Genomic DNA, 20875 nt, shown 5'->3' on the forward strand with positions numbered 1-20875 from the left:
TTATTGCCCATCCCTAATTGCCCTTGAGAAGGTGGTGGTGAGCTGCCTTCTTGAACCACTGCAGTCCCTGTCATGTAGGTACACCACAGTGCTGTTAGGGAGGGAGTTCCAGGGTTTTGATCCAGCGACAGTGAAGGAACGGTGATATACTTCCAAGTCAAGTTGTGAGTGGCTTGGAGGGGGAACTTCCAGGTGGTAGTGTTCCCATTTGCCTGCTGCCCTTGTCCTTCTAGATGGTAGCGGTCATGGGTTTCAAAGGTGCTGCCTAAGGAACCTTGGTGAGTTTCTGAAGTGCATCTTGGAGATGGTACACATTGGTGCCACTGTGTGTTGGTGGAGGAGGGAGTGAATGTCAGTGGATGGGGTGAGTAGAGAAAAACTGAGCTTGTGGTCTCACCTAGAAGACACAAAATTAAACCCGATGGTGATATTCATACACAAAACTCTCCAAAGAAATTTCAGAAAGGCATTGTCATCCATGTTCACAAAAAAGGCTGTATCAATGAAGGTGATTGCAAGAAATGGATTAAAATAGTGTGGAGTTTGAGATCAAGAGGACTATGCAAAGAAAAACATTTGCTTGTCTGGGACATGTTCAAATTCCATCTTGTCAACGATGTAATTCATGATGTGAGATCAACTAACACCAGCATGCCAGTTATTCCTGGCAATCTTATGAGTGTTGGTCAGCCCTTGGATGTGTATATAAATAAACCTCTCAAGGACAGTATCTGAGAGATGTGGAACAATTGGATGTTGAAAGGCAAAAAAATATTCACCAAGGGTGGAGATATGTGAGCACCCTCACCCGCAACACTGTATCAATGGTCATAGATGTGTGGAATGAACTTGATTCCAATATTGTCAAAAAATCATCTCTAAAATGTGGAATATAGAATGCGCTCAACAGTAAAGAGGACGATTACTTGTGGATGATGCTGCCAAAGTTACCGGCACTACAATGATGATGAAGACAAGGAAGATCCAAATGATGCTGTTGTACAACCAGGCCATTAGGACAAATTGTCCAGTGATTCAGATAGTGATCAGAGTGATTTTAAAGGATTTCAATGTGAAGTGTAGTTAATTTATTGTGGTGTGTTTATATCAAGTTGGATGAAATGTGTATAGTTTGCAATGTTATAAAATAAGTAATTGTTAGAGAATCAATACGAATTCTTTACTGTTGTTGGTTTTTACTTTATTCCATTGCAACTATCTTCTTTGGGTCCAAATCAAGCACGCATATCAATCTTTCAAAAATATTACCCCTGTGAAATTCCATCCCCTGACTTATGCCAAGAAACCTGTCTGGGAAATTCGACTTTTACAAAAGTTTATATTGTATGAACATCAACAGTATTCCACCTCCACTTCTGTAGGGGAGCAAGACCAATTGCAGCCCCTCTACCTGACGACTATCCTCAAATAACCTGAGACTTTTCTGGGTCATATGCCTGGATAGCTCAACAGCTAAGTACACCATGTAGCAATATTGGAGAAGCTTCATTGAATTTTCCTTTAAAAAACTATTGAGAAAAAGAATGATTTATACAAAATAACAAACTCCTTCAAAGTTGGATCTTATTCGATTAAACTACACAATAGATTTATCACCTTATTCTGAATTGGTATCTTTTTGTTTCTAAATGATATTTGTCCCTTGCTTTCATACTTCATGTTACAACTACTTTAGCCTTCGATATCTTTTAGGTGGTTTTAATGTACTTACATTTCAGAATCTGTATGCTTTGGAAACACTACTAATTATTGCAACATTAAAGTTCACGCTTTGACATCAAATAGGAGTTTGTCAGTCTGCCAGTGGACTCCCGGAGGATATCCTTGTTCTTTTGTTTTAATATGTGCAGCTCATATTAAAACATGTTTTTTTTTGAGGTTTCAGTTGGTGTTACCAAAGAGCTGCAGAAGTTTATTTATATTTTTGTAATGGAAACATTCAGTTGACTAATTTTTGGTTGTTAAGCAGAATTTATAGCATTTCAACTAACTTGCCACTGAACAGCTAGGCTAATTACTGACAGTGAATTAATGTACTTCTGATTGGCAAACAATCATGTCACTCAGGCTGGTCCCCTGGGTAGTATCTCTGCTTATTTAACACAAGTGAACTATAAAGCCTTGAAATTCTAAATCCTTGACTGCCCAATTTTTATCTCCGGATGCAATTCAACTCTAAATTGTTAACAACTGGTTGGTCCAATTTCTTGGGTCATCTATTTGCATATGTATTCACAGATTTAGTTATAGATTTAGGCATCTGAAGGGAATGAAAAATTGTGCACAAATAAACTTTAAAGTGATGGGGACAATTAAAGGGAAGTTTCACAAGGGGGTGAAGTTTTGGAGTGTAAGCTAAACAGAGAATAAATAAAGTTTACTGACCTAATATATTGAACTGGTTGGTGCATTTCTGTTGCAGGCTATCTTCAGGTCAACAGGATGGATGACCAAAGCCTTCCAATACCATGCCTGGCAGATGGAAACCCAGATGGTGAATATGGTGTTCCCAACAACAGTGTAGAAAAAACTTGCTGACATCAAGAAATCATTACAGGGAGTAACAGAATGCATACAGTTCTCTGGACTGTATTTCATAATGGAGGGGGCACCTTCTTTACAAAAAAGTGAAAAAAAAATGAAAATAAAACAGAGCAACAAGGAATTGGTTTGATGCACACAAGAAAAGCCATGATACCAGCAGTAATAGCTGTGGAAGAAATGTTGCGTATTTTGCAGATGCAACTGATAGAGGTCGCATTTGAGGAATTTCATTGTAAAATGGATCTAGTTGAATAAATAGGTTATTACTACCAGCAGTTCTCCTATTGTACTGCTCACAGTATGTCAGAAGGATACACTATTTTATAGTAACAGGAATATTTTGGTATAAAGTGATTTTTTTCCCCCATTTATTTGATCTACAGGATATTGGCATCACTGGCAAACCCAGCACTTGGCAAATCTCAACATTAAATACCCCTTCCGAGTGCTTAATACGATCACTAAATGCCTATAAAGTCAAAATATATTCCATATCCCAGCATTACCACACCTTAGCGAATATTTAAAAAAACATTCAACCTCATCATTCCTTAAAAAAAAAATCCTGAAACAATATTTCAGAATGTATATAACACTACTAACTGTTGGGTCTGACTGTGCAGACTGCTGCAGTTTCACTTCTGAAATAACACATCCAGCCAATAATGTCCAGCCTTTGCACACCACATAATACGTTCCCAATCTTTGGCATAAAACAGAAGCTGTCATCATATCCCATGCCTTCTTGTTGATACTTTTAGTCAATGAATTAAAATGAGAAAAACTATATCAATTTTAAATGGAAACTATATTGATATGCAGAATGTAGAGCTGTTCTTATAAGTACACTTGTGAAACCTTTTTCTTCTAAATTCATTATATTCTCAATTGAAAGATAGTGGGAGAATCAACAACAATGAACAATCAAATAATAATAAGTCAGAAAAAAAATATATTTTACTGAATTACACCATAACCATAAATTCTTTTAAAATGATCTACCTTTGCACTTATTTTTAATAGTCGTTCTTTTTTTTTTTACTTTCCGACTAGTGATTGGAGGCAGTTTGGAAGCACACCTCTGAGGTAAAAACTCTTCCTTTGTGAAAGAGAACAATCGATTGTGGGCTGCACTCCCTACTGTGGCATCATGAATAAGGACAGAACACCCCTTTCACGATGTCAGAGCAAAGGAAGCTCCATACAAAATCCCTGCTTGTAAACTGCCTTCAACCAACATAAAACAGGATGGAGATACACAAATATATGTAAGTGATTATGTGGTAAATCAGTAGAATATACTGCTCCATTAATTGTGGGGAATAAAAGCTATGAATCAACACTGAGGAAAACTTCTTTACCCAGGCTGTAACTCCTGAGAGAATCAGAAGAATGGCTTGCAAATGTAAGAACACACAACTATATCGCAATATCATAGGTTTCTTCAGGAAGAACAGTAATAAAGCTATACATCTGGCAGAATACCTCTTGATCTGGATACAGCAAGACTAATTTCAATAGCTTTAGCTTAGGCATGGTTTGTGACACTGAAGAGTAAAGTCAAGGTTAAATCTGACCTCCAGAGAAGCAACAATGAAATGGTGTGATGCACAGAAAAGAAGCCATGGCACCTGCACTAATGGCTGTGGAAGAAATATTGTTTATTTTGAAGAGGCAACTGATGCACATTTGAAGGATTTCATTGTAAAATGGATCTAGTTGAATAAATAGGTTATTACTACCAACAGTTCTCCTGTTGGACAGCTCACAGTAGGTCAGAGGGATATCCTGTTTTATAATAACACAAATATTTTGTTATGAAATGAATGCTTTTCTCATTTTAAATAAAAACAGAAAATTCTGGAAAAACTCAGGTCTGGCAGCATCTGTGGAGAGAGAAACAGAGTTAAGGTTGAGAGTCCGTATGACTCTTCTTCAGAGCTTTTTTCATTTATTCATCCAAAGGATGCTGGCAACATTGACAAAGCCAGCATTTGTCAAATCCCAAGCTGCCCTCATGTGGTGAGTTGCCTCAATGAATTGCTGCAATCTGTGAGATGTACCTACACACTCAGTGTTGTTTGGTGGGAAGTCCCAGGATTGTGACCCAGTGATAATGAAAGGGAACGTGTGATGGTGTTCCTATGCACCTGCTGCCCTTATCCCTCAATGTGGCTGAGGTCACAGGTTTTTGAGGTTGAAAAACACCTTGGCCAGTTGATGAAGTGCATCTTGTAGATGCTGCACAATGCAGTCATTTTGTGCCAGTGATAGAGGGAGTGATTATTTAAGGGGGTGGATGGGTTGCCAATCAAGCGGGTTGATTTGTCCTGGATGGTGTTGAGCTTCTTGAGCTCCACTCATCCAGGCAAGTGGAGAGCATTCCATCGTTCCTGATTTTTGCTTCATAGGTGGTGGAAAGGCTTGGGGAATCAGGTGGTCATCACAGATTATTCAGCTTCTGACCTGCTTTTGTTTTTATATGTTTTTATATGTTCAGTTTCTGGTCAATGATAATTCCTAGGATGTTGATAGTGGGCGATTTAGCAATGGTAATGCCGTTGAATGTCAAGGGAGATGGTTAGATTCTCTCTTGTTGGACACGGTCATTGCCTGGCACTTGTGTGGCAAATAACATTCACATCACACATCAGCACAAGCCTGAATGTTATCCAGGTCTTACTGCATATGAGAAGTCATGAACGATAATGAACACTGTGGTATCACCAGCGAACACTCCCACTTCTGACCTTAAGATGGAGGGAAGGTCACTGACGAAGCTGTTGAAGATGGCTGGGCTTAGGACATTTATAAAGCACCTTTAATATGGTGAAACATCCCAAGCCGCTTCACAGGAGCATGATAAAACGTATGACCCTGAGCCACATAAGGCGATATTAGTTTAGATGAGCAAAAGCTTGGTCAAAAGAGGTAGGTTTTAAGGAGTGTTTTCTAGGAGGAAAGTGAGGTAGGGAGACGGAGAGTGTAGGGAAGCTAGCTTGGGGCCTAGGCAATTGAAGGGACAGCCACCAATGGTGGAGCAATTAAAATTAGGAATGCATAAGAGGCCAGAATTAGAAGAGCATAGATATCTCGGAGGGTTGTGGTGTTGGAGGAGATTGCAGACATAGGGAGAGGCAAAGCCATTGAGGATTTGAAAACTAGAAAGAGAATCTTAAAATCAAGACATTGTTTGGCAGGGAGCCATGTAAATTGAGCACTATTCAGAGGAACTCCTGCAGTGATGTCCTGGGGCTGAAATGATTGGCCTCTGACAACCACCCTCCTTTGTGCTAGGCATGGCTCCAACCAGTGGAGTTTTCCACCGAATCCCATTAACTTCAATTCTACTAAGGCTCCTGGATTGTGTCAAAAGCTGCTTTGATGTCAAGGGCAGTCATTCTCACCTTACCTCTTGAATTCAGCTCTTTTGTCCATGTTTGGACCAAGGCTGTAATGAGACTCAAGCTGAGTGGCCCTGGTGGAACCCAATCTGAGCATCGTTGACCAGCGGCAGGATTTTCTGGTCCTGCCAGCAGCGGGCATCATCGTGGGCAGGACGGGAAAATTTGGAGACCAGCCAAAAGTCTTTGGCTACTCTCCAACTTTTCCTGTCTTGCCCATGATGATGCTCGTCGTTCACGAGACCGGAAAATCCGGGCCCAGGTTATTGCTGTGTGAGTGCCACTTAATAGTATTGGCGATGACATCTTCCATCACATTGCTAATTGGCTGGATTGGATTTGTCCTGTTTTTTGTCGACAGGATATATCTGGGAAATTTTCCACATTGTTACGTAGTGGCCAGTCCAATTCTTTTCATCTATCTTGATAACCAAGGTGATCGAAATTGGGAATTAGTCTAGTACTCTGCATCCTTTCCTCAGTACCAAACGGTTGTAATGATTAAATGTAAGAGATTTAGAACAGAGAACAGGAGAAAATTTTTACTTAGAGGCTGTGGAATGCACTACTGGAGTCAGTGATTGAAGCAGAGACCATGCCAAAATTTATGAAGAGATTGGATAGGTGGTTGAAAGAAAGGAGCAAACAGATCTGGAAACATGAGTGAGCACACGGTATTTTGGACTGCTGCTCACATGGAAGCTAAACACCAACATAATTTGCTTGCACTGATAGAAATTGCAACATGGAAATGAACTGATATAACTTCCTTATTCAGATTTATATTTTGGTGTAACCTACAAACTTGAAGATTTTCTTATGCTACCTCCATTCAAGTCATTAACATGTAGAGTATCAAAACATTTCTATTCATGTGTTTGTTCATGTCTATCTTTTGGGACTTAATTGTTAGCTGCTAACCACGTCATCATTACAGTAGAGATCCATTAAATGCAAGAATTTAAATGTAGGAGTATAGTAATTGATATTTTTGTTTTTATACAAAACTTCTAGTGCCTGAGTAAGTAAAATAAGTTAGGAAAATATGCTACTTAATTTAAATTGGAGGAGATTCCTCGTTATTCAATTGTGTCCAAGCTGTAGGTGACTTCATCGTCTCCCGTGGTTCCACTCAGGACAAGAGCGCGGTGCGAGTTTGGCATGGATGTCCACAGAACTGGTAATTAATTTTGTCATCATTGGTGCTTGTGGGAACTTCTGCAGGTTGATCACATCTAGGCACGTTGGATATTGCAAGTTTGCCTTTATGATCCTCAAAGCGTGCTGAACCAAGTTTAGTGCTTGCCTCCACATGGGTTGGTTAGCTGCAGTGTTTTCCGAAGAGAGGTGGTCTGCAATTCAGAAGTTTGCAAGTCTCTTTTTTTAAGGTGTCCTTGTATACTTTGTACAGACCACATTAATGTTGTTCGCCCTGAGACATTCCTCATAGAAGATCTGCTGGTAATCCTGGAACTCCCTCCCTAACAGCACTGTGGGTGTACCTACAATACATGAACTGCATAATGTAACTACAGGACAGTATGTAGATGAAGAGAAGGCAGACAAGGTTGGATCTTTGGAGGCCTCGTGAGGCAGCAGGGTGGGAAGAAAAGTCTTTCACTGAAATGTTCTGGCTACAATTGGGCAAATGAGATTGGAACCAAAGAGGTGACAAACCATTCAACTGGACAGTAAAAGAGAAAATCAACATGAACTCCTCCTATTGAGAGTTTGATATAGGGAAGTGCTCCGAGATGTTTTACAGAAGTTAATCCATAAATGCTTGTCAGACAGGCAATCAAACAGCATAGCAATAGCCTTGGAGTTGAGGGTGGTGGTGTAGTAAATCTGGGTGAGTGTGTGTATATAAATTTATATTTTATATATGAAAAAAAAAGAGATGCTGGTCTCATGCTTGAAGATAAATCTACAAACTCTACACAGATTGTATTCAAGACGAGTTTGGAGGAGGAAGGGATAGTATATCGAAAAACAAAAACAAGAATTATAACTAAAAGCTTTTAGATCACTATGCAGTATAAAGTTTGGCAAAAGTGTGCTTGTTAAAAATGGTAAAGGCTATGTTAAAGGCCAACTGTGAGCAGAGAATAAAAATGAAAAGTGAATTCTGAACTTCCATTCAGAATGGTATTGGTCAGATAAAGGAACCTCAAAGTCTGTATGTAGGAATGTAGCTAATTATTATTATTTAAGACTATTTAGAGGTGAATCTGTACGGATGCAACTGATTATTCACACCCCCTTTTTTCTTACTTTGGTTGGCAGCTCCAACCCCATTCAGTTTTCATCATGATTGCCAAGCATACTATGTTACACACTAAAAGAAAAAAAAGTTAAACTTTGAGGACGCACTTTAAAATTTTAAAAATATATCCTAAAATTTATGCTTTACTTTAAAAAGACAAATGAATATTTTAAATATGTAGTTTGAGTTGGCAGTTACAACAAACAGAAGGCAACAGAATAAAGAAGCCCATATTGTTGGCCATGCTATAGGGCATCATAACTTATAGATTGGGGAAAACAGCAACAGTTAAAATTAGTGATATGAACCAACGATTCTTTCAATATGCTGCAGCTCACTCGATACAACCAACTGGAAGTTGATGCACTCTGAATTTCAACATCATGTATTATGAACTGCAGAACATAGAGAACTGGAATCACTGATTCTGAATCATCTAAAATATCTTATAGCAGGTACATGTGGCTTGGTGTCAAATTCTGTTTGATGCACTCCTGTGAAGCACCTTTGGGACGTTTTACTACATTAAAGGCAGTACATAAATACAAGCTGCTGCCAATAGTGCTCTCTTGCACCACAGATCTGAATTCTAGCTTGATTTCTCAAATTAAAAAACTCGATGTGAAGTCCATAAATGAACATCTTTGCTTTGTCTCATTTTCTTACTCATTGTCTTCTATTGTTATATTTGCCACAACATCATGTTGCATAATACAAATCTCTCCTGCAATCAATTATCTGAAGAACACTGGCACAGCCACCACCAAGGACAATTAAGAATATTCCACTAACATATAGCATGGGCTAATCTGTCAACTTTTATTTCAGCAGCCCACCTCCCAACTTCATGTGCCGCTCCCATGTTTCTTTCTAAATCCACATCTAGTAAGTGACCTGTCTAATTTCCACATCTTTTTCATGCTACTCTCTGTCGTCTATGTGGCAGCTCCAAAGCTGCAGTAAGAAGGAAAAGAAAACTGTTGCAGAAGCAACAGTTAAGAAAGAGAAGAGTTTGCAGCAGTTCTAACAAGATTAACTAATGTTAAAAAGAGCTGTTCTGGGCAGCAGATGGTATTGCTAAACTTTCTACAAGATCTTAGAAATTGCCATTGGTGTAAGTTGGAAATGAACACTTAATACAACTGACATTCCTATGTCTGCAACTTTAATGTGAGTGTCAATCCCGTTAAAATATACATTAACACAGCAGAGAACTGTCATACAGGTAGCATAAGCATTTTTCTGCTTTTATCAATTATATTATTTTAACCAAATGTTTCGAAATCACAAGGAAATAATTCAATTCAGTCCGAAGATGCAGTAAAGTTGGGAGATAGGGCAAATGGCTTAAATAAACCCAAGGGATCACCATGGAACGGTTACAGCACAGAGGAGGCCCTTTGGCCCTTCTTGTTCCTGCTGGCTCTCTACAAGAGCTGTTCAGCTAGTCCCACTCCCTGCCCTTTCCAGAGCCCTGAAAATTCCCTCTTCAGGTAATTATCCAATTTCCTTTACAAAGCCATAATTGAATTTGCTTGCACAAAACGCGCAAGCAGCGCATTCCAGGTGCTAACCACTTGCTACATAAAAAAATTATTCGTGTCATTTTTGGTGATGTGACGTGCATTTAAAAAATTATTTGAAAATACATGGGACTTGAAATCATGCCGTGTGAGGACAGTATGAAAACTTATGACGGAACAAAAAAGAAAGTATGCTAAATGTTGGAAACCTGTAAAATAGAAAATGTTGGAAACACTCAACTAGTCAGGCACAGCATCTTTGGGGAAAAGTAAGAGCAAGTTGCATAATCTTTGATTGTATTCCTTTGAATTTAGATGATTGACAGGTGATTTAGCTGACATTTTTTAAATGATTAAGGGATTTTAGAGTAGATACAGGCCCAGAACATACAGATACTGAACACATTTTGGAAATTCCTTCCCTTCCTTTCTTGCTACTCCAACATTATGCCAATCGATGTTTGGGTAATTAAAAGTCTCTCAGCATCACCAATCTATAGTTTTTGCACAATTCTATGATTTCCCTGCAGATTTTCTCCTCTCTCTCTCTCACTACTCACTATTTGGAGGCTTATAGAATACCCTCAAGAGTATGATCATACCCTTGCTTCTCAACTCTAACCAAATGGATCCTGTTCTTGTGGAGTACTGTGTACAGTATTGGTTTCCTTACTTAAGGAAGGATGTAAATGCTTTGGAAGCAGTTCAGAGAAGGTTTATCAGGCTAATACCTGGAATGGGCGGGTTATTTTATGAGGAAAGGTTGGAAAGCTAGGCTTATATCCGCTGGAGTTAGGAGAGAGGCGACTTGATTGAAACATATAAGATCCTGAGGAGTCTTGACAGAGTAGATGTGGAAAAGATGTTTCCTCTTGTTGGAGAATCTAGAACTAGGGTTCTCTGTTTCAAAATAAGGGGTCGCCTGGGATGAGAAGAATTTTTTTCTGAGGGCTAAGAGTCTTTGGAACTCACGGTGGAAGCAGAGTTTTTGAACATTTGCAAAGCAGAGGCAGATAGATACTTGATAAACAAGGGGTTAAAAGGTTATCGGGTGTAGGCGGGAATGTGGAGTTGAGGTTACAATCAGATCAACCATGATTTATTGAATGGCGGAGCAGGCTCGAAAGGTCGAATGGCCTACTCCTGCTCCTCTAGGAGCATCCTCTTTTTCCAACACGATCATGAACTGGGCCTGTATCTACTCTAAAATTCCTTAATCATTTTAAAGATGTCAATTAAATCACCTGTAAATCATCTAAACTCAAGGGGATACAATCCAATATTATGCAACTTGCTCTCACTTGTCCCCACAGATGCTGTACCTGACTTGTTGAGCGTTTCCAACATTTTCTATTTTCCATCGGGTGCTCTGGTTTTCGCCCACCGTTCAAAATTGTGCTGGTTCAGTGAATTGGCTATGGTAAACTGTCCCCAAGTATGTGCCCTGTGGTGGACTGGCATCCCATCGTGGGTGTACCTCGCCTCGTGCCCATTGCCTGTCAGGATAGGCTCTGACGCCCCGTGACCCGGAGTTAGATGAAACGGTTCTGGAAAAGTGAGTGGGTGTTCAGGAGAACTTCCTTGACCAGTATGATCCTGGTCCACCTAGGAAGGAGTCATTGGTGTATCTGATACTGGGGAATGACGTGGACAAGTGTCTGTGCAGGGACTCTTGGGTAAGAGTGATCATCATATCATAAGGTTTAGATTAGTAATGGAGAAGAGCAAGGAATAATCCAAAGCAGAACACCTGAATTGGTAGAGAGCTAACTTCAATGGGGTGACAGGGGATTAGCCAAGACTGATAGGAAAAACTGTGACAGAACAATGGGTGATCTTTGTGTGTGTGTGTGTGTGTAGTAATGATTCAGGTGCAGGTATATTCCGAAAAGGGGAAAAGATGGGGGACTCATCCATCCTTGCATGACTAGGTTGCTAGAGATTATGATGAAACAAAAAAAGTGGGTCTATGAGGCGTGCCAGGTGAATTCTTCAAGTGAGAACGAGGCCAAATACAATATTGATGGGGGAAGTGAAAAGAAAAATAAGACTGACGAAGAGATAATATGTGAATAGGCTTAGGCTGATAGGTAACATTAAAGGGAATGCAAAAGTCTTCTACGTGGACAGAAAGTCAGAGGCAGGGTGGATCTTATCATGGATAAAGAGGGTGATATATGCTTAGAGATGCAGGACTAGGCTAGAATACTTAATGAGTACTTTGTATCTGTGTTTATTAAGAGGATGCTGACAAAATATTGGTAGAAACTGAGATAGTAGAGGTAATGGATAGCTGGATGTACTTAAGATACTTAGAATCTTATAATAAAATATTAGGTGATTTCAACTTTCCCAACATTAATTGTGTTAGACATGGTGTAAAGGGCTTGGATGGAGTGGATTTCTTGAAATGTGTACAGGAGAACTTTTTAGGTCAATATGTAGAGGGTCCAACAAGGGACGGAACAGTGCTGGACCGAATTCTGGGGAATGAAGCCGGACAGATGGCTGAGGTGGTGGTGGGGGAGCATTTTAGCGAAAGCAACCACAACATGGTACAATTTAAGCTTGTTATGGACAAAGAAATAGACAAGTTGCAAAAAAAAGGTTTTGGATTCGGGGAGAGTGGATTTTAGTAAAATAAGGCAGGATCTGGCCAAGGTAGACTGGGAACAGCTACTTGTGGGGAAATCTACGAGGAGCAGTGGGGGGCATTCAAAAAGGAAATGGGGAGGGTACAGGCTTAACATGTTCCCTCTAGGGTGATAGGAAGGAATAACAAGCCCAGAGAACCAAGGATGACCAGAGATATTCAGGATAAGATGAGAAAGAAAGAAAGGCTATTAGCAGGTACAAGGGAAGCAAATCAGCAGAGGCATTAGTGGAGTACAAAAAGTACAGGGTGGAGTTTAAGAAAGCAATTAGGAGAGCAAAGAGGGGATATGAGAAAGCTCTGGCTGGTAAAAGTAAGGAAAATCCCAAGGTATTCTATAAGTACGTCAATGGGAAGAGGATAACCAGGGAAAGAGTAGGGCCCATAAGTGACCAAGGGGGCAATCTATGGGTGGAGCCAGAGGACATCGGTAGAGTGTTGAACGAGTACTTAACATCCGTCTTCACCCAAGAGAATGAGGATGAAGGTATCAAACTTGGGGACAGAGACTGCGAGCTTCTTAGGCAGCTTGATATAGGAAGTGACAAGGTATTGGAGGTGTTGGCAGGCTTAAAAGTGCACAAATCTCCAGGTCCAGATGATTTGTGTCCCAGACTGCTGAGGGAGGCAACGGAGGAGATCGCAGGGGCTTTGACCCAAATTTTTAATTCCTCTCTGGCCACGGGGGAGGTGCCAGAGGACTGGAGAACAGCTAATGTGGTTCCGCTATTTAAGAAGGGTTGTAGAGATAAGCCAGGGAACTACAGGCCACTGAGTCTCATGTCAGTGGTAGGGAAACTATTGGAGCAAATGCTTAAAGAGAGAATCTGTCTCCACTTGGAGAGGCAAGGTTTGATCAGGGATAGTCAGCATGGCTTTGTCAGAGGGAGGTCATGCTGAACAAATTTGATTGAATTTTTTGAGGAGGTGACCAGGTGTGTAAATGACGGTAGTGCAGTTGATGTAGTTTATATGGATTTCAGCAAAGCCTTTGACAAGGTCCCACATGGGAGACTTATAAAGAAGGCGAATGCACATGGGATACAGGGTAATTTGATAAGGTGGATTCAAAACTGCCTTAGTTGTAGGAGATAGAGGGTGATGACAGAAGGATGCTTTAGTGACTGGAAGCCAATATCCAGTGACGTACCACAGGGATCTGTGCTGGGTCCCCTATTATTCATCATTTATATTAACGACATAGATGACTATGTGGGGGATAGGATTAGTAAGTTTGCGGATGACACAAAGATTGGCCGGGTGGTTAACAGTGAGGTTGAGTGTCTTGGGCTACAGGAAGATATAGACGGGGTGGTCAAATGGGCAGATAAGTGGCAGATGGAATTTAACCCTGAAAAGTGAGAGGTGACACGCTTTGGAAGGAATAATTTGACAAGGAAGTATTCAATGAACGGCATGACACTAGGAAGTTCTGAGGAACAAAGGGACCTTGGCGTGTGTGTCCATAGATCTCAGAAGGCGGAGGGGCATGTTAGTGGGGTGGTGAAAAAGGCATATGGGATACTTGCCTTTATCAATCAACGCATAGATTACAAAAGTAGGGAGGTCATGTTGGAGTATAGAACCTTGGCGAGGACACAGCTGGAGTACTGTGTGCAGTTCTGGTCGCCACATTATAGGAAGGATGTGATTGCCCTGGAGAGGGTGCAGAGGAGATTCACCAGGATGTTGCCTGGGATGAAACATTTAAGTTATGAAGAGAGGTTGGATAAACTTGGGTTGTTTTCATTGGAGCAGAGAAGACTGAGGGGTGACCTGATCGAGGTGTACAAGATTATGAGGGGCATGGACAGGGTGGATAGGGAGCAGCTGTTCCCCTTATTTGAAGGGTCAGTCACAAGGGGACATAAGTTCAAGCTGAGGGGCAGGAGGTATTGGGGAGATGAGAGAAAAAACTTTTTTACCCAGAGGGTGGTGACGGTCTGGAATGCACTGCCTGGGAGGGTGGTGGAGGTGGGTTGTCTCACATCCTTTAAAAGTACCTGGATGAGTACTTGGCATGTCATAACATTCAAGGCTATGGGCCAAGTGCTGGTAAATGGGATTAGGTAGGTAGGTCAGGTGTTTCTCACATGTCGGTGCAGACTCGATGGGCCAAAGGGCCTCTTCTGCACTGTGATATTCTGTGAATGGATAAGTCGTCTGGTCCGGATGGCTTGCACCCAAAATTGCTACAGAAAGTGGGGGCGGAGATAGTGGAAGAGCTTGCCATAATCTTCCAATCTTACCCAGATATGGGGGAGGTGCCAGAAGATTGGCGAGTGACAAACGTGACACGCTTATTCGTGAAACAGTGTCAGGACGATCCTAGTAACTACAGATTGGTCTATTTAACATGGGCGGTGGGTAAGGTTTTAGAAACAATAATCAGGGAAAATATATCAACAGGCACTTGGAGAGGTTTGAGATAATTAAGGTGGGCCAGCACAGATTTGTAAAAGGCAGATCATGTATAACTAATCTAATTGGATTTTTTTGAAGTAACAAAGTTGATGAAGTGAATGCAATGGATGTTGTCCAGATGGATTTTAAGAAAGTGTTTGACAAAGTACCACATAAAAGGCTGATTACCAAAATTGAAGCTCATGGAGTAGGAGGGTCAGCTTGTATAAAAAATATTGGCTTAGGACAGAAAACAGTAAATGGCTGTTTTGCAGACTGGAGGACAGTAGACAGTGCTGTTCCCCAAGGGTCGATGCTAGGACCACTTTTTTTTTGATATATATAAGTAACTTGGATAATGGAAAGCAAAATAAAATTTCAAAATTTGCTTCGATACCAAACTTGGAGGTATGGCAAACAGTGAAGATGATGCCAGGCAACTGCAACAGAACAATGTTAGACTAGCAGAATGGACAGACAAGTAGCAGATGGAATTTAATATCAAGAAGTGTGAGGTGATGCATATTGGCAGAAGGGAGAGAGAAAGACAGTATAAACCTAATGGCACAGTTCTAAAGAGGGTGCAAGGAGAGAGGGACCCGAGGTCATGTGAATTAATCTTTGAAGGCAGCAGGACATATTGAGAGAGTAGTCAGCAAAGCAGATAGAAGCTTAGGCTTCATAAAGAGGTATTGATAACAAGAGCAAGGAAGTTAGGCTGGACCTTCACAAAACTCTGGTTTGGTCACAACTAGAGTACTGCATCCACTTCTGGTCATCACACTTTAGGAAGGATGTGAGGGTTCTTGAGATGGTGAAGAGGAGATTTACCAAAATGGTTCCAGGGTTGAGGGATTTTAGCTACCAGGTTAAGTTGGAGAAGCTGGGATTGTTCTCCTTGGAGCAAAGTAGATCAAGAGGAGAGGTGTGACAGGTTTAGATAAATCGTATAAGAATCATGGGGCACAGGTTTAAGGTTTTGGGCAAGAAATGCTTGGTGGATGTGAGGAAGAACGTTTTTAATGCAGCAAGTTGGAATGACCTGAATTCCTATGAAGGCGATGGAAGCGGAGGCAATCAATGATCTTAAAAGGCAATCTACACAAGGGAAATAAATTTGCTGAGCCATGGGGATAAAACGGGGGAATGGGACTGACTGGACTGCTCTACAGAGAGCTGAGTTGATGGGCCAAATGGCCTCCTTCTATACCAAAATGACTATGAGAACAAGATGATATAAACTTAAAATTAGGGTAACATTATAGAAGTGAAATCGGGAAACATTTCTTTCCAGACAATGGGTAGTGAAAACCTGGAACTTTCAAAGGGCTGTGAATGTTGTTTCAATTGCAATTTTCAAGACTGAGATCAAGATATTTTTGTTAGCCAAAGGTATTAAGAAACATGGAGCCAAGATGTGTAGATGGAGTTGCGAAACAGATCAGCTTTGATCTTACTTAATGGCAGAAAAGGCTTAAGGGGCTGAATAGCCTACTCTGTATCAAATGGTTACATGAAGGATAAAAGGCATATGAAACCCAACTGATGTGAATTGTTAAAAGAGGCAGCTGAGTTGGAGAAGATGCATTAAAAGCTGGCAAAACGGATCAACCACCAGTAGCCCTGGAGTCCGGTGGAAGGAAATGACAGGTCAGCACCAGGCCATTCTGCTTTTGCCACCATCCACAGAAGCATGGTGTACATATCCTACTTTATCACCATCAAGGAGAATAGGAGCTGTGATCAAGTCTGAAGTTTAATTCAATAGAAAAGTGCCTAGTAGACAGGTAAGGTGCTATTTATCAACCTTACACTGAGCTTCAATGGAACAGTGCTGAAGGCCAAAGACAGAGGTCAGAATGGGAGTGGGATGAAGAATTCAGGAGGCAACAAACACAGGGCTCAAGGTCACACTTGGTCATAGTACAGCACTGAGTAAAGCAATCACTGAACCTACATTTGACCTTCCCAAAATATCAGAAACTGCAGAGTAACATTGGTTTGGTACAACTAACAATGAACTTCTGTCCAGGAGTGGTGTTTGGAGCCCTGGACGATGGTGCTGAACAAGGTCAAAAGCAAAATACAGCTGATGTTGGAAATCTGAAATAAGAACAGAAACTGCTGAAAATACTTAGCAAGTCTGGCAGCATCTGTGCAGACAGAATCAGGCTTAATGTCAATGAAAGGACACGACCTGAAACGTTAACTCTTATTTCTCTCTCCACAGATGCTGCCACCCCTGCTGAGTGTTTCCAGCATTTTCTGTTTTAAGTGTTGGACAAGGTGGTTACATGGGCTGCACTCAAGTGGGAAAGTGCCAGCTGTTTGTGCTTGGGTCCAGCTCGAAGAATATGTTGAGTTTTGGTTTGAAGCACCTCACTCTGTATTAACTCGTTCATTTCCAAGGGCTAAGCTTGCAGAGGGATGTCCAATCAATGCATCAAGTGTCAATCCCCGCTAAAAGTCACCTGAACCTCAGCATCAATTTGGCGGCGATTGCACATATGATTGAGGGAAGACACCCAAAGGGGTAGGGGAATCAGTCGGTAGATCTCACACCTCCTGGCAGCCACTTACTGAGATACAAATACACATGCATTAGGCCGGGGGCAGACAGGGAACCTTCATTTAGGGACCTGGTCTCAGCTGTTCCCACCATACCGGCATTTCCAGAACTTGCCGCTTTGCATTCACTTGCCTGTCATTTCCCCAACATTATGATATTTGTGACATTCACCCCCTCTCTCGGGTACTCACAGGCGCACTTCTACCCTCGGTAAATGTGCTATTCCGGTTATCCCGCCTGCCCCTGCTCCGCTTCCACTCCCTTCAACCGTCTCCCGGCGCAGCCGCGGTATTCAAACCCAGCGCGAGACCCTCTACACAGGCGGGAAACACCGCCCCCACCGGCAAACTCCGGAAACACCACCCCCACCGGTAAACTCCAGAAACACTGCCCCCTTTGGTAAACTCCAGAAATACCGCCCCCACTGGCGAACTCCAGAAACGCTGCCTCCATCAGCAAACCCGGTAAACACCGCTCCCCCATCGGCAAACTCCAGAAACCCCGCCCCAACAGCAAACTCCAGAAACACCGCCCCCAACAGCAAACTCCAGAAAGACTGCCCATCAGCAAACCCCAGAAACCCCGCCCCAACAGCAAACTCCAGAAACACCGCCCCCAACAGCAAACTCCAGAAACACTGCCCATCAGCAAACTCCAGAAACACCGCCCATCAGCAAACTCCAGAAACACCGCCCCATCGGTAAACCCCAGAAACACTGCCCCCATCAGCAAACTCCAGAAACACTGCCCCCATCAGCAAACTCCAGAAACACAGCCCCATCAGCAAACTCCAGAAACACTGCCCCATCAGCAAACTCCAGGAACACTGCCCCATCGGTAAACTCCAGGAACACTGCCCCATCGGCAAACTCCAGAAACACCGCCACATCAGCAAACTCCAGAAACACCGCCCATCAGCAAACTCCAGAAACACCGCCCCATCGGTAAACTCCAGGAACATCGCCCCATCGGCAAACTCCAGAAACACCGCCACATCAGCAAACTCCAGAAACACCGCCACATCAGCAAACTCCAGAAACACAGCCCCATCAGCAAACTCCAGAAACACCGCCCATCAGCAAACTCCAGAAACACTGCCCCCATCAGCAAACTTCAGAAACACCGCCCCATCAGCATACTGCAGAAACACCGTCACATCAGCAAACTCCAGAAACACCACCCATCAGCAAACTCCAGAAACACTGCCCCCATCAGCAAACTTCAGAAACACCGCCCCATCAGCATACTGCAGAAACACCGTCACATCAGCAAACTCCAGAAACACAGCCTCCATCAGCAAACTCCAGAACCACTGCCCATCAGCAAACTCCAGAAACACCGCCCCAACAGCAAACTCCAGAAACACCGCCCATCAGCAAACTCCAGGAACACCGCCCATCAGCAAACTCCAGAAACACTGTCCCATCAGCAAACTCCAGAAACACCGCCCATCAGCAAACTCCAGAAACACCGCCCCCATCGGCAAACTCCAGAAACACCGCCCCCATCAGCAAACTCCAGAAACACCGCCCATCAGCAAACTCCAGAGACATCACCCCATCGGTAAACCCCAGAAACACTGCCCCTATCAGCAAACTCCAGAAACACTGCCCCCATCAGCAAGCTCCAGAAACACCGCCCCATCAGCAAACTCCAGAAACACCGTCACATCAGCAAACTCCAGAAACACTGCCCATCAGCAAACTCCAGAAACACTGCCCATCAGCAAACTCCAGAAACACCGCCCCAACAGCAAACTCCAGAAACACCACCCATCAGCAAACTCCAGAAACACCGCCCATCAGCAAACTCCAGAAACACCGCCCATCAGCAAACTCCAGAAACACCGCCCATCAGCAAACTCCAGAAACACCGGCCCATCGGTAAACCCCAGAAACACTGCCCCCATCAGCAAACTCCAGAAACACTGCCCCATCAGCAAACTCCAGAAACACTGCCCCCATCAGCAAACTCCAGAAACACCGCCCCATCAGCAAACTCCAGAAACACCGCCCCATCAGCAAACTCCAGAAACACTGCCCCCATCAGCAAACTCCAGAAACACCGCCCCATCAGCAAACTCCAGAAACACTGCCCCCATCAGCAAACTCCAGAAACACCGCCCCATCAGCAAACTCCAGAAACACTGCCCCATCAGCAAACTCCAGAAACACTGCCCCATCAGCAAACTCCAGAAACACTGCCCCCATCAGCAAACTCCAGAAACACTGCCCCATCACCATCTCCAGAAACACTGCCCCCATCAGCAAACTCCAGAAACACTTCCCCATCAGCAAACTCCAGAAATACTGCCCCATCAGCAAACTCCAGAAACACCGCCCCATCAGCAAACTCCAGAAACACTTCCCCATCAGCAAACTCCAGAAATACTGCCCCATCAGCAAACTCCAGAAATACTGCCCCATCAGCAAACTCCAGAAACACTGCCCCCCATCAGCAAACTCCAGAAACACCGCCCCATCAGCAAATTCCAGAAACACTGTCCCATCGGTGAACTCCAGAAACACCGCCCCATCAGCAAACTCCAAAAGCATCATACGGACTCAAAAGTTTAATCCTGTTTCTCTCTGCACAGATGCTGCCAGAAATGTTGAATTTTTACAGCATTTTATGTTCAATGCCAAGAGGTGTGGAGGAATTCAGCCCCAGCTTGGCACAGGGCTATTGCACAAAACTGCATTTTCATTCTCTCCAGCATGGAACAAACATCGTCCTTCAGCAGCATGTAGTAGTGTCTGATGAGTGATAGCTCAACTTCCATTGCAGCAAAAACAGCACCCACCTAATGTCTGAGCTCTGCCAAAGAAACTCAGACTGCTATCATCATGGCTCTGGAAACCACTTTTCAAAGAAGCTTCCAGGGTGTCATAGCACTCCAGCAATCAGCACATTACTAAGATTGCTGAGCTGCTGCCCTGGGGGAGTAGCAGAGGTCCCATGGAATACGAACATGCTACCCTCTCCCAGGATGACAGCGTTTGTGCTCCCACCCTGCCACTCCACCAGTACCATGCTATTTCCCATTAGCCAGCCAGCCTAGGCTACTGCAGCTCATGTCGAGATGGTGTAGTCTGAAGCTGAGCCTTCTAAGCTCAGAGTTACTCAAGGTTGCCCTCCAAGACCATCTGCAGTCTACCCCTGTGAAAGTCAGAAATCTTCCACCAGCTACACTGTAGCCCTTGGTGAAGCACCTTGCAGAAGCACAAGTACAGGCAAAGGCATACAGAAGAGGCACTAAGGGAATGCACAAGGGGGCTTAATTTATTTCTCTATGCACTCTGACATTACTTAATTTTATAAATTTTGATGGGAGTGTGTTTTGTGGTCTCTTTGTGGGAGTTAGGCCGATGTTTTGGTCAATGATAGAGGAAGGATAAGGAATATGGATATTGGTTAATGGGGAAATTGAGGTTGAGGTTACCTGTATCTCTCATTAATTATTTGTTCATGTACAGCCTGGGCAGAAAGGGG

At 42.8% G+C, this 20875-nt stretch overlaps 1 protein-coding gene and 1 long non-coding RNA gene across 6 annotated transcripts in view; one reads left to right on the forward strand and one right to left on the reverse strand.

The window, feature by feature from the left end:
* Positions 1-4592, forward strand: part of LOC144684576 (uncharacterized) — a 39641-nt gene extending 35049 nt beyond the window's left edge. Inside the window, exon 3 of the long non-coding RNA XR_013577530.1 lies at positions 2444-4592. This is a non-coding gene — a long non-coding RNA (uncharacterized LOC144684576). The remainder of the gene's footprint in view (positions 1-2443) is intronic.
* LOC144684575 (uncharacterized) overlaps positions 1-17721 on the reverse strand; it is a 40952-nt gene extending 23231 nt beyond the window's left edge. For 2 of the 5 annotated variants that reach the window (XM_078548529.1, XM_078548530.1), the window contains exon 1: positions 17575-17719. Coding sequence is in view for 1 of the 5 variants with exons in the window: in XM_078548528.1 (XP_078404654.1) it covers positions 2407-2432 (26 nt within the window). In the remaining 4 variants the exon portion in view is untranslated. Of the gene's footprint in view, positions 1-2406; positions 3009-17574 lie in introns of those variants that run through there. The other 3 variants (XR_013577529.1, XM_078548531.1, XM_078548528.1) reach the window with 3 other exon arrangements.
* Between the last annotated feature and the right edge of the window lie 3154 nt (positions 17722-20875).

The sequence above is a fragment of the Cetorhinus maximus genome, chromosome 9, assembly GCF_964194155.1.
Source record: "Cetorhinus maximus chromosome 9, sCetMax3.hap1.1, whole genome shotgun sequence".
NCBI lineage: Eukaryota > Metazoa > Chordata > Chondrichthyes > Lamniformes > Cetorhinidae > Cetorhinus > Cetorhinus maximus.